Raw genomic sequence first — 16,111 nt, forward strand, 5'->3', positions numbered from 1 at the left:
TCTTCTTGCCTGAAACATTACTATTGAACTGATATTTCAAGCCTTGAAAATCCCAAGCCTTGCTTCACTGTGTGGTACACTGGGCCCTTGCTAGGCTCCTCTGTGTTTTATAAAGTCCCTTAGTCTCCAGACCCATTTCCAAAGGCACCGATATTGCACACAGTGCAATATCCCTCAGAGCCGATGGCAGGCTCGTGGTGTGATTAGTCTGCCTGGAGTGAGTGCTAATGAGGAAGTCTGGATGGGGGTGACACTCGCAGAGCCACTGACAGGATCAGGGTTTGATTAATTGACCTGGAGCATGTGCTAATGAGGGGGCAGGGAAGACTGGGGGCTGTGTCTGACACAACACACATAGTTCAGTATAGCTGCTCCAGCAAAGTCCCCATAGAGGGTGGTGTATGGTTGTGGGTTGGCTAGTTTGGGTGGTGTGTATCGGCTCTGTAGAGCTGGTGTGTGTGTGTGTGCAGGTTCTGTCAAGGTGGTGGTGTGTGTAGAGCAGCCACTGTATTCGCTGCTGTAGGAAACAGTGTTATGTGCTGGAGCTGGTGGGAGGGTTTGCCAAGGGAGACTGCTGTCATCCTTTATTTCCTGTGTTTAGTGGGATAGCTCACTAGGCTAATATATATGCATTACAATGGCTTCCTGGCTGCCACAAGCTGCCAGCGCAGGTATGTCAGAGTACAGGCCACCTGGGCTCTCTCCTGCTCTATATGTTCTAGCTGTAAGCATTCTGTTCTGGAGAAAGGATCTGCTGCACTGTTTGCTCTCGTCTCATCATGTTTTGATTAAGAGCGACAGGGAATTGGTCCTAGGCAGTGGCAAGTCAAAATTCCATAACTAATCCTGTGCTGAATATAAATGGTTGTTGCTTCAACAGATCCTTCACGCGAACTTAGTGAAGTGTTGGGCTTTGAGAGGGTTTGAGGATGACTAAAAGACAACGTGTCCTCTCTGCTTCCATGTTTCCAAAGTGAACTAAAGAAAACTGTTGGCATTAGACTAAATGTTCTTCTGAACAACATCTTCCAGTGTGGCCGTTGGTTATGTTGAGGAACCAGCTGATACAAGCTCCGTGCTCAATTCATCACCGCTAGACAATCCTCTCCAATGAGTGACTTTCCCTCTTCTACTTAGTAATTGAAGGTATTAAACGAGATAATCGGTTTATGTAGTTTTGTGCCACAAGCGGCTGCTGTGGTGCGTGTGTGTGTGTGTGCGTGTGTGTATCCAAAGTTGCATGAGGTGTCCTTGGGTGTGAAATCATTTTGTCTTTCACTGCTGATTTCCTGAGCGTTCACACACTTTAGCTTTGGTTAGAAATGTAGCACACATTCACCCCCACTCAGCCGAGTTGGACCATTACTTCTTTGAGCATTAATAAATACCTTCTCAGCCCTCATTAGGAGGCACTTCAGACGTTTTGAAATAACCGTGGTTTTCATTACAGTAGCTTGCCCTCAACTGAACTATTTTTGTTTTGCTGTTCAGGTTGGTATTTTGTGTTAAGATACAGCTGGTGTGACTCACAAAATGCATTGTGATATTAAAATGTTGCTTAATGGAATAAACAGCCCTACTTTTGCAACAATATTCCCAGATTCAGAAGAGAGCTCTGGATTTCTCTCGCTCTGCTGCCTTCCCCAACTCCCCCACCAATGCACACACACATGATATGCCCCTTTGCCCCTCAGCCCTCTGTCAACAAACACATTCTAGAATTTACTGAGGGGGAGAAGTCCATTAGACCGCATGCCTGCTATCTCCAAGACCTGAAGGCCTTCCCTGTAGGCCAGAACCATACCCAGGCATTGTCATCCTCATCCTCATTACGCATCCGGGTCGTTGACACAGCTCTTGTTGAGCCAGGCTCCTTGTGACCAGCCCATCTCAACATGAGACAGACTTTTGTTTTCACAAGACTAAGTCACAAGACCTAGTTGCCCCACCAATACTAGCACCTGATAATGTTCTAGGTGCTCCTAGCTAGAATGACAGAGGAACAGTTGATGACACAGAAGCTTGGTGGAACAGCTTCAGTTACCCGCCTGTTCTTTTGGCAGAACGCTAGTTGACAGGTAATGTCACATCTGTGTTACGCTGTGTTACGTAACATTTATATGGGAACAGACTAGTAATCCTGATTGGCTATGGCCAACGGGCAGTTCCTTCTTGCTTGTCACATCAAATGACACTCAGACGAGCCAAATAAAGGAACAACGATACATATGTTCCCCACCATTTCTCATTATGAATATTTATGTAGAGCATCCTATAAATACTTGACAAACAGAACACAATGTTCTAGACAGGCGTGTGTGGTTTCTGGTAGGTGAGGACGCGAGTGTTTTCCTGCACTACAGAGAGTTGTCTGTGAAGGCAGAGGATGTCTCCTTGTTTCTAGAGTGTGAAAGAATGCCCCTGTTTCTGGTGGCACAATCCTGGTGGTGGTTTAATTTTAGATCGAGCTCTCGCTCACTATGCAACACCCTACAGCTGCTAGTGTATCCTTCTGTCTCCCCCCCTTCTTTCTCTGTCTCTCTCATCCTGTTTTCTCTCTCTCTCTATCTTTCCCACTCCCTTTGTCTTCCGTCTGTCTCTCTCTCCCTCCTTCCCTCTCTCTATTTGTTATATTTGTTTTAGAAGTGGGCGGCATTTTAGCTCGGTCATAACACAAGTTACCTCAGATTTCACACGGTACCTGAGTGCTGACTTGACTGGCCGTCACAAACTAGGCTGGAGACGACGTCATCGCTCGTATTGTTTTGCTGTTTTATCAACACCAACAAAGCTTCTCAACGCCTCCACTGTTTACAGTGAACTCCCAATACCCTCAGAAAGACTTGAATAGACAGTGTCTGGCTGAGTAAGAAGCGTAGCTTCCTACGACCATGGTACAAAGGGTCAGGGTATTTGGCTGTGTTAACCGCTACCTTAACAGCATTTACTGGGCTATCAAGTCAGAAACACATCCCATTTGGCAACATAATCCCACCGGCTAACACTAAGAAGAAGGGAAAATAATGTGAAATCTTCTGAAGATTTTCAACACAAATCGTATAGCTTTCCATGTCATTGTTTTTCATTTTTATAGATTTTTTTCACAGTGCACACTGTAAACACTATCCACAAACAGATCATATATACTACCTAAACAGTGACAACCTTTCAATGACACAGTACCCAGTGAGGCTGAGGTGGGATGTCTGACCAAACAAACCTCTCCTTCCGGAACCACAACAGTGTTCTTGAGCTACGGTCCAGTTTCTCTTTCTGAGAGCAGGAAGTTCATGTCTGCTTGTGTAGAGTTCATTTTACTCTAGCCCCCAACAGAAGTCAGGGTTGTACCTGCAACCTTTTTTTGATTCTCTCCTCCATCCCTCCCTCCCTCCCTCGTTCCTCACTGCAGCCCAGAGCCCCAGAAATAGCACGCCTGGTGAATGACTCATGTTTTTATCCGAGCCGTGAGGTGACTGATGCACAAGTGGGGAACTTGTTATGGCTGCTCCAGCTTCTGAAGAACACGCTGGGGTGTGTGATCAAATGGGGTAAAGGGTGGGTGCGGGGGTAGTGTACTCGACAGCATGTTATTTTTCAGTTTCCTCCCGGTCTGCCACTCTTTCCCTTGCCCCTGCCACTCTTGCCCTAGCTTCTTTACCTTACCCCAACCTTTCCCAGCCACTTAGCTTCCCAGACTTAACCACACCAAACCTCATTTCTACACACAACCACAGCCCCCCACCTTCATCCCACTCTACCCCATCTCTTCCCCATACCACATACCCTACCCCTATCGCAGCAGACCTCTGCCTCCCCCAGTCCCTCCAACCCTCCCAGCAGCTCTCTGATGGAGGTCAGACTGCTCCGTGTCTGCTAGAGAGAGACATACAGGGAAGACAAAGTGAACAGGACTGAACGCCTCTCAGTGTGCTCAGCATAGGGCGAGAGTGAGTGAGTGAGAGAGAAAGAGTGAGAGAAACAGAGAGAGAGAGCGCGCGCTCAAGAGCGAGGGAGAGAGAGCAGGAGAGGGAGAGAGAGCGAGGGGAGGAAGAAGCTCGGCTCTGACAACGCTGGCTGGCTGGCTCGCACGCTCGTCGTTGACGAATGAGCTGTCTGCCCACAGGGCTGTGGGAATCTGCGGCTTGTGACAAGCTGGGGGAGAGAGGAACATGAACGTAATGCGTACCTTGCCCCGCTTGCTTTCAGATACCGGCCAGAAGAAGACCCCAGAGAGGAAGGATGGGAGGCGCATGTCCTTCCAGAGACCCAAGGGGACCATCGAATACACTGTGAGCAACAACCACATTGCTGTCTGTGTCTGTCTCTCTCTCTCTCTCTCTCTCTGTGTGTCATGCTGCTTGATCTGCCGTCCTCGCTGTCGCTTGCCTAGCTGCTGCCGGGGTAGCGCTGATTGTGACGGGGTTGTGGAAGCCTGCACGGCTCTCCCCTGCTCGCAAGCTCGTCAGCTGGATGTCGCTGGATGGTGGAGCGATTAGTGTCTGTGCCTCCGTATAGCACGTGTGCCTTGTTGGATGTCTGTTTACAGTGAGGACAGTGTGTCTGTAGATCCTTGTTGGATGTCTGTTTACAGTGAGGACAGTGTGTCTGTAGATCCTTGTTGGATGTCTGTTTACAGTGAGGACAGTGTGTCTGTAGGTTCTTGTTGGATGTCTGTTTACAGTGAGGACAGTGTGTCTGTAGATCCTTGTTGGTTGTCTGTTTACATTGAGGACAGTGTGTCTGTAGGTTCTTGTTGGATGTCTGTTTACAGTGAGGACAGTGTGTCTGTAGATCCTTGTTGGTTGTCTGTTTACATTGAGGACAGTGTGTCTGTAGGTTCTTGTTGGATGTCTGTTTACATTGAGGACAGTGTGTCTGTAGGTTCTTGTTGGATGTCTGTTTACATTGAGGACAGTGTGTCTGTAGGTTCTTGTTGGATGTCTGTTTACATTGAGGACAGTGTGTCTGTAGGTTCTTGTTGGATGTCTGTTTACATTGAGGACAGTGTGTCTGTAGGTTCTTGTTGGATGTCTGTTTACATTGAGGACAGTGTGTCTGTAGGTTCTTGTTGGATGTCTGTTTACATTGAGGACAGTGTGTCTGTAGGTTCTTGTTGGATGTCTGTTTACATTGAGGACAGTTTGTCTGTAGATCCTTGTTGGATGTCTGTTTACATTGAGGACAGTGTGTCTGTAGGTTCTTGTTGGATGTCTGTTTACATTGAGGACAGTGTGTCTGTAGGTTCTTGTTGGATGTCTGTTTACATTGAGGACAGTGTGTCTGTAGGTTCTTGTTGGATGTCTGTTTACATTGAGGACAGTTTGTCTGTAGGTTCTTGTTGGATGTCTGTTTACATTGAGGACAGTGTGTCTGTAGGTTCTTGTTGGATGTCTGTTTACATTGAGGACAGTTTGTCTGTAGGTTCTAATTAGCAAAAGGTGTCCTAGGGATACACTCTATCTGTGCACTAATGGTAAGCTGTAGCACATAGCACCATGTGTGTATTTACGTGTGTGTGTGTACGTGTGTGTATTTTCTGTTTGTGTGGGAACTGCCAGTGAACCTACGTGTTATCGGCTGAGAGAGAATCAAGTTTCTGTGGGTTGGCAGAATGGGGGTCTGTTTGTCGGTTGGTACCGTGTTGTCTCCTATCAGCCATAATTCCAGCACAATGACCTTCCAGAAACTCTGTCATTTCTATTGATTTGGCATCTCTGCTGTGTTGGAGAGAAAGGCAGAGGGGGGGGGGGGAGAGGGAGGGGGAGAGGGAGAGGGAAGGATGGAAGGAAGGAAGGAAGGAAGGAAGGAAGGAAGGAAGGAAGGAAGGAAGGAAGGAAGGAAGGAAGGAAGGAAGGAAGGAAGGGAGAGACAGACAGACAGACAGACAGACAGACAGACAGACATGGAAGAAAAAGATAGACAGTGTATGAGAGATAGAGAGAGAGAAAGAAATAGCTGGTGTTCCTCCAGTACCATCTGAAAATGGTGTCTGAGCAGCGTCTGGTTGTGCTCTTGAAATGACCCTCAAATCCAGCTGCAGTCGAGCGGCTTCTCCTCTCCTCGCCGTGGTAACAGCGGAGAGCGGGACGACCGCGCCTGGTCGCCGAGTCGAGGAAGGGAACGTGGAGGGATGGAGGACGAAGGGAGGAGGGAAAGATGTAGAGAGGGAGGCAGAGAGGGTTGGAAACAGGAAGAGAGGGAGGGAGAGCAGAGAGAGAGAGAGAGAGGGTGGTCACGGCTATTAATTAGACACTACATCGATTCCAGCCTCGTTTGATAACATGTCTAAGCGTCCAGCTACAATTTCTCTCTCTCCACTCATCTCCATCTGTCCTGGTAATTGTGCCTTTTTCATCCAACCCTCTACTTTCCCATGTAGTATTTCTTTTTAGCTTCAAGACAGATGCTATTCAGAGTATCTCCCTTAACTCGCACACACATGCACGCACGCGCAAATACGCACACACGCATTCCTTCCCTCGGTCACCTGTGTGTCTGCGCACAGCAGGGTGATTGACAAGTCACTTGGCTGAGGTATGAGAAGCGTCCAATGTTACGACAGGATATTTGTCAAAGCACGAACAGTTAGTCAAGGCCTTGGTTTGGGGTGAGGTGGGAGTGGGACTGGGCCAAGAAAGGGATGGAGGGAGGAAGCGGGTAATGGGGGGAGGGGGGGGGGGGTTAATGAGGGAGAGGATAGGAAAAGGGCCACAGAGAGGAGACAGTGGATAACAGTAGATTTAGAGGAAATATGCTTATATCTCCCTCACCCAGCACGCATCTCCCCCCACCTCCCAGGCATCTCTCTCTCTCTCTTTCTCTTTTTCTCCCTCCCTCCCCTCTAAGCCTCTGCATGGCTGATGTTGTGATGGATGGAGAGGCTGCTGCCAATGATTGTGTACAGTGAGACTGACGGAGCATGCTGAGGCTCTGAGCCTTGGAGGGTTCAAGGCAGTGGGGCTATTACTGTGGGCCTCCCCTCTTCTCCCTTCCCCTCCCCTCCCTCTTCCTCCTTCCCCTACCTCCTCTTTTCTCCTTTCCCCTCTCCGCCCTTCTCTCTCCTCCCTTCTCCTCCCTCCCCTCCCTCTCCTCCCTCTTCTCCCTCCCTTCTCTCTCCTCCCTTCCCCTCCCCTCCCTTTCCTCCCTTTTCTCCCTTCCTTCTCTTTCCTCCCTTCCCCTCTCCTGCCCTCCCCTGTCCTTGCTCTGATCCCCCTGTCCTCCCGTCTCCCCACTCTCCTCTATCTTCCAGTTAGACACGGGCAGAAGCATGTTTTGCTGATTGAGAACCGACTTTATCTCGACCCCCCCCCCCCCCCCCCCCCCCCCCCCCACCAGAACGGTTTATTAACTGCCTCGTGGCCAGAGGAAAGACGGCCCTCGTTGCCTCGTTGATAGAATCTCTGCTCCTTTTATTATCTTTGAGAAATAAGGCCCAACAGCTGCACCCCATCTGCCCAGACATAGATAACGCCCGCTCAGCTCGGCCACCCATTGTCTGTGCAATTAAAAAGCTGTTAAAATTCCTGGGTGGAAGAGAGTGAACAGAAGAGAGGGGACAGCTAGATACAAGGACAGGGTGAGACAGAGAGGATGTACAGATAGACAGGAGAGAAGAAAAGATCAATGTCAAGAGTGAGAGAAAGAATTAGGACTAGGACCAGACCAGGGATATAGTCTAGCCCCAACTATTCAATTTTTGTCCCCAAATACTGTAAAACATCAAAGACAGTCTTTTGAATTCTATTTTGGATCCTGTTTGGGTAATGTTTTAGGGCTTTACCTTGGGGCTTGCTGTCTTTTGCTAAGAGGACAGTCACAGATACTGTTTGGGATCTGGTAGCAGTTTCTCCTCATCATTTCCTCCTTCCCCTCTCGTTTCCTCCCACAACTCTCTCTTCTCTCCCCTTCCCGCACCTCTCCCCACTCTCCTCACCTTTTCTATCCCCTCCCTTCCTCTCTTCTCTCATGGCCTTTACATTAGCTAAATGCATGTGGGAGATGAATGGCATGTTCTTCCCTTCCATCAACCGCCTAAATGCCAGCAGACAAAGACTAGACATCAGATCCACTGTAACAGCACTTAGTAAGGCAAGCTCTCCTAGATATAGTGACAGGGCCATGAAAAGTCTGCATGCAGACTATATCATAAACCTGTGTGTGTGTGTGTGTGTGTGTGTGTGTGTGTGTGTGTGTGTGTAACAAGGATGAGTCACCAGAGGGAACAGCAATAGAGATCTGCAGCATCCATCTGACAATCATTCCTCTGATTGCATTAAACTCTACTGGAGGACCCTGAATGACTCCCACTGTGTGTGTGTGTGTGTGTGTGTGCGTGAGTGATGAGGCACTGTCAGTCACCAGTACCGTCTGATACCATCTAGTGAAAAGACCAGATCAGAGCAGTGGTCACAAGAACAGGAAACAGCAGGGACTGCTCCCTTTGTGAAGTCATTTCCTGTGAGACTGGTCCTCTTATGAAGTCACTTCTTGTGGGACTGGTCCTCTTATGAAGTCACTTCCTGTGGGACTGGTGTTCTTATGAAGTCACTTCCGGGTGGGACTTAAAATCAAACAACACTCTGCACTGGAACCTGGTAGGTTATTGAAGATGTGTTCTGAACAAACAAAGGTCAGAAACAATAATGGAAGATTCCAGACAGCCCCGTGCACAACTGTGTGAAACCTTAGTGTTCTTTGTGAAACCCAATTGTCAAAAAACAACAATGTTCTATCCAGCAACATTTAGACAGTAGACTCTCTACATTCTGTCAGCTGTTCTAGAACACAGAGGATGGTTCCAGTGTCAGGTGATCGACAAGGACGCCGGCGCCATACACCGCATGCCATTAGGGGAGCGTCGACAGCGTCACCATGGCAACTGTCATGCTAAAAGCCGGGCTCCATCATCGAGCCAACAGAGCTACGAGACTCTTTTATGCCCGATTAAACCATTAGCAGCCCATGGTATTATCATCGGGCTGATGACGCACTCAAGGCAAAACTATTTAGCTTGTCCTATGATTTTTTAACATTTTTATATATATATCGTTTTCCCACTGACGTGTCTGCTTCTCTGTCCAGTGATTCACGTAGAATCTCTCACAAGACGGTGATGTGGAAATAAGACATTGTCTAAGCACAGCTCCAAAAAATTCCCCCTTTACATAACTGCCTTGTTTATTGTTTGTCTGTCTTGTTGAGACAGGGTCTAAACAGGCATGCCATCACTGACAGAAAACATACATGTTCTGATGTTTTCTGTCCAAGTAAGACATGGGATTCATACTCTGCATGGAGCTAGTCACTGGCTGACTGTCCTTTGTGTGTGAGTTTGTCCTCCCGGTCAGCTAGACAGACAGTCTGACAAACCGACAGACCAGTCTCTCCCCCGGGGAACAATGTGTCCATCTCCTCTCACCTTCCTCCTCTCCTCCTCTCGTCTGCCTCCTCCTCCACTCCACCTTCCTGTCACCTTCCTGCTCTCCCCTTCGCCATCCCCATCTCTCCCCCCCCACCCCCCCTCCCCAATTGTCATTGACGAGTCTCTGGAGACAGTATCCCCCCCTTCCTCTGCTCAGGTAATTCAGTTAGAGACAGTGCCTGTTACACCGTGATCAATAGTCCCCTCCACCAGCCAGCTGGATGCTGGACTCTATAGGTCATCTGTCTTTAAATAGAGAGACGGACGCTCATGAAATGTCTCTTATGAAAGCCGTCACAGTTAAACAGCTCCCCCACCAACGGCCCACACACCCCCAAAAAGCACCTTGAAGGGTTTTGACACACATGACTCCCTCGCGAGTGTTCTTCAGTGTAATTGTCCAATGGGAAGCGAAAACAGCTCGGTGTACTGGAGTACTGAATATAAACAAACAGTCCTCGGTTGGCTTAGTAGCCGATGGCGGGCCGTGGTGCACAGGGATAGCGGATCGATGCCGTGTGCTGAACCAGGCTGGATGAAAGGCTATAGAAGCCTGGAGGCCACGCTGGATATTGACCCGTTCTGTTCCCAGCAGACCACGGAGGGGAAAACTTTTTGCCGCCCCGCGAGGCCTGGTTCTGTTCCACCCCCAGTCTCACTGAAGCGGAATAAAAGCATCAAGAATCCGCAGACGATGGAAAAGAAATGTGTGTGTATATATATATATATATATATATATATATATATTTACAATTTCTGTGGCTTGCAGTCATCAACATGGTTTAGATGTGGCAGTTTGCTTTCTGTCATATTACCCAGCACGGTACTAACATCCCACTTGGTTGGATGAAAGCGCAGTTACGATTTTTAAAGGCCCGTTCTGCAGTCAGCAGAAGATGGAAGGCTGAAGGATGATTGTCTGTCATGGTGATGGTGACAGTTCTCTGTCTGAAGCCCCCTCACAATGTCCACGACAGGGGATCCATCAACATGATATGCTGGGCCAGTCTAAATAAAGCCATGTCCCCTGTTCTGTTTCACTACTGTTACATCACAGATCAATCTCCGGGCTCCTCGCAGCTGATGGTTTTAGACACACAGCGGTTAATGGTCGCCCGCTGAACTGGGAGGAGAGATCCGGAAGTCTCCGTTTGAGCGTGTTGGTGCTCGCTGTTTGTTTTATGCGGTTGTTGTTTTATGAATAATCTCAGCACTGTGGTTTATTAATTTATCCGATGTAACAGCTGCACATTAGCAAGAGCAAGCTATTAAAAGCACATGTTGATTTATGAAGGACAATCTCCCTTCGAACTGACTTTGAAAATGATCAAATTAGCATTCAATCATGCTTGATCCAATTAAATCCGCTCTACAGACAGCTGTTTGCAGTCTTCTGTGAGAAAAGTTACATCAACTGAATATACTTCATCAGAACCCTGATGTTCGCAGAGTAACCATGGAGACCTACAACAATTGTGGCTCATGGCAGCTTGAATAGTTCCTAATGGTTGACAGCTTGGAGCACGTTTGGAGAGGGCTGTGAATTGGTGGGATGAAGGGCAAACGAGGGTTTTGCTTAGCGCTTTTTGCTCCTTTAGTAAACAAGAGACTGATTGGATGTGCTGTTTACTGGAAGGATGTCTGGTGCAATTGTGTATCTGTGTTGTCTATCTGTTTTGTGCGATTCGTGTGTCACCTAGCTATTTGGCAGTTGCTAAGCTTCTTCTTTGTGGGTTTCCTCCTCTTCGCCTTTATGTGGTATTCAGAAATAATTATTTTGGGTACCATGCGATTACCCTGGGCACAATGACTCTGAGCTGTGCGTGTGTCATTTGTTGAATATCCTGATTGAAATGTCTGTCTGCTGTTCTCCTGCGTAGCCACCTGCTCGTGTTTGTGAGTATGTGTTTGTGTTTCTGTCTGTCTGTGTGCAAGAATATCCTACAGGAGGGAAGCTGTCACCTCAAGAGTTGGCCGTAGCTGACATTCGTCCTTGTTGTTATGGAGCTGTGAACACACCCGCACACACACACACACACAGCCACACACACACACACACACACACAGGGCTCTGGAGGAGACAGCTGAGCCAGGCCCATGACTGTTTCACTGAAACACACTGCACCATTATCCCTAATTATACAGCTCACAGTCAGTCTTTCATGCACACAAACACGTACACACACACACACGCATACACATGCACACACACAGACGCATACACACACACACACACACGTACACACACTAGGAAAACTTAACATCCCTGTCATCCCTGTTTGGAAAGCAGCTTCCCCAAGGACGTGTTAGTGAGCAGTAAACGCCAGTCGGTGCTGGTTGCGTCAGGTGCACCTGTGCCAGCCTGAGGGGTACAACCTGGCAGCACGTGACACAGATGGGTACAGGTGTCATCTGAAGGTGGCCTGGCTCTCTGCCAACCAAACACACCGTACCTCCTCTATGGGCTTGTTAAAACTCTGCAGGGACAGGTTTTGTTACAGACCAAAAGGTTTCGAGAAACAATAGCCAATAACGACTAAGCAGAAACTGTTTTTTAGAACATATATTTTTTTACACATGCATTTCTTAGCATTTTTTTTTTACGTCACACCCATTCAGAGCCTACCCAAAAGGTGTAAACCTCTTGCTGAGTACATGTTAAAGGAGCAGTGTTAACACAGTGAGCCGGTGTGTGTGTCAAGGGTGACCTGGGGTTGATGGAAACGCGGTGTTCAGCACACTCGGCACAAGCGACTTCAGAACAGACGAGTCCTCCTCGGCTATGTCCTCCACTGACGAGTGGTAAACACAAGACACCCCTCCGGCCCTACTGACATCCACACAGGCAGCCTCCTCCATGCTGTCTTCTCGTGAGAAGAGAAGGCCACACATCTTCATCAGACCCAGAGAGGAGAAGTCGGTGGGAGGGAGGAGGGTGACGTATCTTCTCTGGGCGTGGTCTGGCCCAGGCCCAGAAGTCCAGAACGAGTCCAGACCCAGGCCCTGGAACATGAGTGATATCCTGTACTTGTCTTTGTTTTGTCTTGCGGTACAGGTGGAGTCGCGGGACACGTTGAACAGCATTGCGCTCAAGTTTGACACGACACCCAACGAGCTGGTTCAGCTGAACAAGCTGTTCTCCAGAGCAGTGGTGCCTGGCCAGGTGTGGACCCCTGCCCCGCGTCCGTCCTCAGCCGCCTCTCATCCAGCTCTTTCTCTCACACACTCACACACACACACACACACTCTCTCTCCATCACTGCAATCGCACACTGCTCATCGCATGCATCTTCCGCCACACACTGCTCCGTCGCTTGTCAATGGCCCCTTTATCGGTGTGACTAACCACTAACTTACCGAGCACGAGGACTTCCTCATGAGTCCCGACATCTGCTGTGTCACGTTCAACACAGTGTTTCGTCGCAGAGACCCGAGACGTCTGTCCTGCCAAGTGAAAGTTGCCCGTAAGAAAGTTGCACGTGAAGTAGGCCGTCTCTCCATGGTGTCCTCTATGTTAAGGGGGACCCTTGAAACGCTCCCTGTGGTGTTGACCGTGTCTGTGCCAGTTGGTTTCTCCCTCTCCCTCCTGGCAAAACGACAAAATCCACTTGGTAACGAGGGAGTTCCAGAGAGCTGTTAGTACCTCCCATCAGGGTGACCAAGGGAACCACCCCCAGCCATTTGAACATGTCGGCCAGCCAGCCGTTTAACGACACAGCCAGCTGTCCAGGCAGCCAGGAGCACAGTCATCCAGACTGCAAACCAGTTGATCAGACAGTCAGTTTTCCTGTGTTTCTATTCCCTTTGTCAGCCAGCCAGCCAGCCTGTCATCCAGCCAGACAATCATCCAGTCAGCCAGCCAGCCAGTCAGTCATCCAGTCAGCCACCAAACAGCTCACCACTAAGTGATTACTGAAGCGTTTCAGATTGAACACACTCCCCTCTTAAAATTCCCTGGCCCCTTTGAGAATCTCTTAAGAGGGCAAGAGGTCTGAAGTACTCCCACCTGGACCTATAATAACATGGTGCATGGAGAGACACACACACATACACACGCACACACGCACACACACACACACACACATTCAGAGAACAAGATCCTTCTGCATGTGTTCCTACCAGCTGCACAACCCGCATGAAGATATCCTGTATGGTCTTTTCACTGTCCCCTTCATCTTCCCTTTCCTGTTTGTCGTCTGTGATTGATATTAAGTTACCTACACAATCACATGTTATCAATCCTGTGCATGCATGGGGTTATACAGTGTGCGTGCGTGTGTGTATATATGTGTGAGCATATGTGTATGTGTGTGTGTGTGTGTGTGCACGTGTTTGTGTATGTGTGTGTTTGCACAATGGCCAGGCCTGTGTCAATACAGCCATGGATTGTGTTTGCAGGTTCTGTACGTTCCTGATCCTGAGTACATATCCAGTGTGGGAAGTTCCCCCTCCCTCAGTCCCGTCAGCCCTCTGTCTCCCACCTCCTCAGAAGCTGACTTAGAGAAGGTGACGGTATGTTGACCACCTGCACCTAAAGTCCGCTCACACACACCCCCACACATCATGCACACACACACACACACACATCATGCTCAGACACACACACGGATGCACACATGCACTGGGAAACACCGTCTCATGCATGAGTTCATACCCACACGCTATTTTCAAAAGCTTAGCTACGCAAACATAAGCTAACGCATACACCTAAAAGCACATGCACAAACAAACATGCGTTTCGTGCGCACACGTGTCCACACAGTGTCACATCCTCAGTCCACACGTCTGAATCCAGACTTATCCCTGAGTATTTATTTTTCTCTTAAGGAATCCAACAGCAAACTGCAGCCCCTTGTTCAAACCTGTCTGGGGACATTGCTGTCAGCAGGGAGTGTATTGGGAGTGTATTAACATGAGGGCTAGGCTTTAGGCTGTGAGGTTAAGACAGTCTTGTTCTAGTGTGTAACCAGGGTTGGTGTGCAGCAGGGAAAGACAATAAAAGAGAATATAGCAGGTTTGGTTGGGCAGGCGAGCTACAGATGCCGTTTTTGTGGTGCTCTCCAATGGACGACCTTCCTCTATAGACCACTATAGAACCAGGCCTTCCCTGATTGGTATCCTCTCCTCTGTCTGTCAAACTTTTCTCCCGGATCCCAGACGTTAAAACGTCTCGTTCACCCCATGTGACCCCCCCCCCCCTCCGCCCTCCAAGAAAAATAACTGGTCTCCATGGCAACCTGATTCCATTCGATTTTTTTCTTCTCTTTTTTCGGGGGGTCGCCTTATCAGAAAATGGTGCCGCCGTCGGGCAAACCAGCTGCCTGGATTCCCATCCATAGAACAACTCTCCCTCTATCCCCCCTCCTTCTCTCCCTCCCTCCCTCCCTCCCTCTGTCTCTCTCCCTGCCAGGATGAAGGCCTGTTCATTTAGCAACGTTACGAATCTATTTAGGTCACGGCCGGGAAAACAGAGGCACATTTCTCGTCTGTATAGGGAGAAGGATGAGCCTGGCGGAGGGGCGCTGCGACTGCGGAGAGATTCCGCCTTTTCAAAATGACTCTCCCTCCCATGTTTAGGCCCACTAACAAAGGCAGCGTCTCATTCACTCAGACCAGAAGCAAAGGGTGCAACGATTAAAGACTTGTTCCAGGGCAAGGGTAAAATGACTGCACCGTGTGTGTCTGTGTGTGTATGGAAGAGGTGTTCAGGGCTGCATTTAGGTGCTAGTCTCATTTGCAAGTGAGAGGAAGGAACCGCCCACTTCCTCCGCTTATTTTAGAGACGCTGCCAAACTTTTAATTACCAAGCTCTCTTTCTGTGGACTCTGTGTATTACCCAAGGACATTTCTGGAAGGAGATGTGCCTCTGTGTACCGTATATTACAGCAACGCACCCACACCACAAACGTGATATCTCTTTGCTGGAGAAAGAGAAATGTGTTTTCCTTCTGTTTTTCCTTCCGTTGTTCCTTCCGAGTTGGACTTTAAAGTCACGGCGACTTTCGTGTAGAGAGGCAGTCTCTCAGTCAGGGATGACATGGTCTCGGTAATGTGGCCTTTCAGAGGGTCAGCCGTGTTTTCGTGGATATGAAGAGCGTCAAAGGTCACATCTGTGACATCTAAATGGTCAAGTAGCAGATTGATATTTCTTATAGCCCTGTCGGGTGGTACAGCCAACAGAAAGATCACATCTCGCTTGGCTGACCGTCGTCATTCGTCTATCTGGAAGGTTCTAGCTGAGTCTTGTCAATCTGGCTGCGGCTAGCTGGGTCTGCCGTGTCATCTGGGTGGGTGGACGTGTCCTCTGTCCTCCAAACCCTGGCTCGACCTCTGGACTCTCCCCTATGCTCCGCGCCGTGCCCAGACAAGCTGGCACCGCCTCGTCTCCTGCCCTGACCCTGCCTCCCTCCCTCGCTCCAGCCCTGTCCCTGCCTCCCTCCCTCGCTCCAGCCCTGTCCCTGCCTCCCTCACTCCAGCCCTGTCCCTGCCTCCCTCCCTCACTCCAGCCCTTCCTTCCTTCCTGCCTCCCTGCCTTCGTTCCTTCCTTTTTTCTTCGGTTCCGTGAGCAGCAGTGGGCTAAAATTAGGGTGGAGAAAGTAGAACCAGTGTAAATTACCCGCTGATCCCAACTTGTGCCAACTAGACCAAAGTCATCTGATTCATCTGTTTCAACCTTGCCAAGAACCCCAC

The 16,111-nt window shown here is 49.1% G+C and overlaps 1 protein-coding gene across 4 annotated transcripts in view; it reads left to right on the forward strand.

Moving 5' to 3' along the window:
- The window catches only part of oxr1a (oxidation resistance 1a), an 87,480-nt gene that overhangs the window by 53,494 nt on the left and 17,875 nt on the right, over positions 1-16,111 (forward strand). For 3 of the 4 annotated variants that reach the window (XM_047044052.1, XM_047044063.1, XM_047044058.1), the window contains 3 exons: positions 4,207-4,289; positions 12,477-12,584; positions 13,820-13,933. In XM_047044052.1, the coding sequence (XP_046900008.1) occupies positions 4,207-4,289; positions 12,477-12,584; positions 13,820-13,933 (305 nt within the window). The remainder of the gene's footprint in view (positions 1-4,206; positions 4,290-12,476; positions 12,585-13,819; positions 13,934-16,111) is intronic. The other variant, XM_047044072.1, reaches the window with a different exon arrangement.

This window comes from Hypomesus transpacificus, chromosome 2 (genome assembly GCF_021917145.1).
Source record: "Hypomesus transpacificus isolate Combined female chromosome 2, fHypTra1, whole genome shotgun sequence".
NCBI classification, from domain to species: domain Eukaryota; kingdom Metazoa; phylum Chordata; class Actinopteri; order Osmeriformes; family Osmeridae; genus Hypomesus; species Hypomesus transpacificus.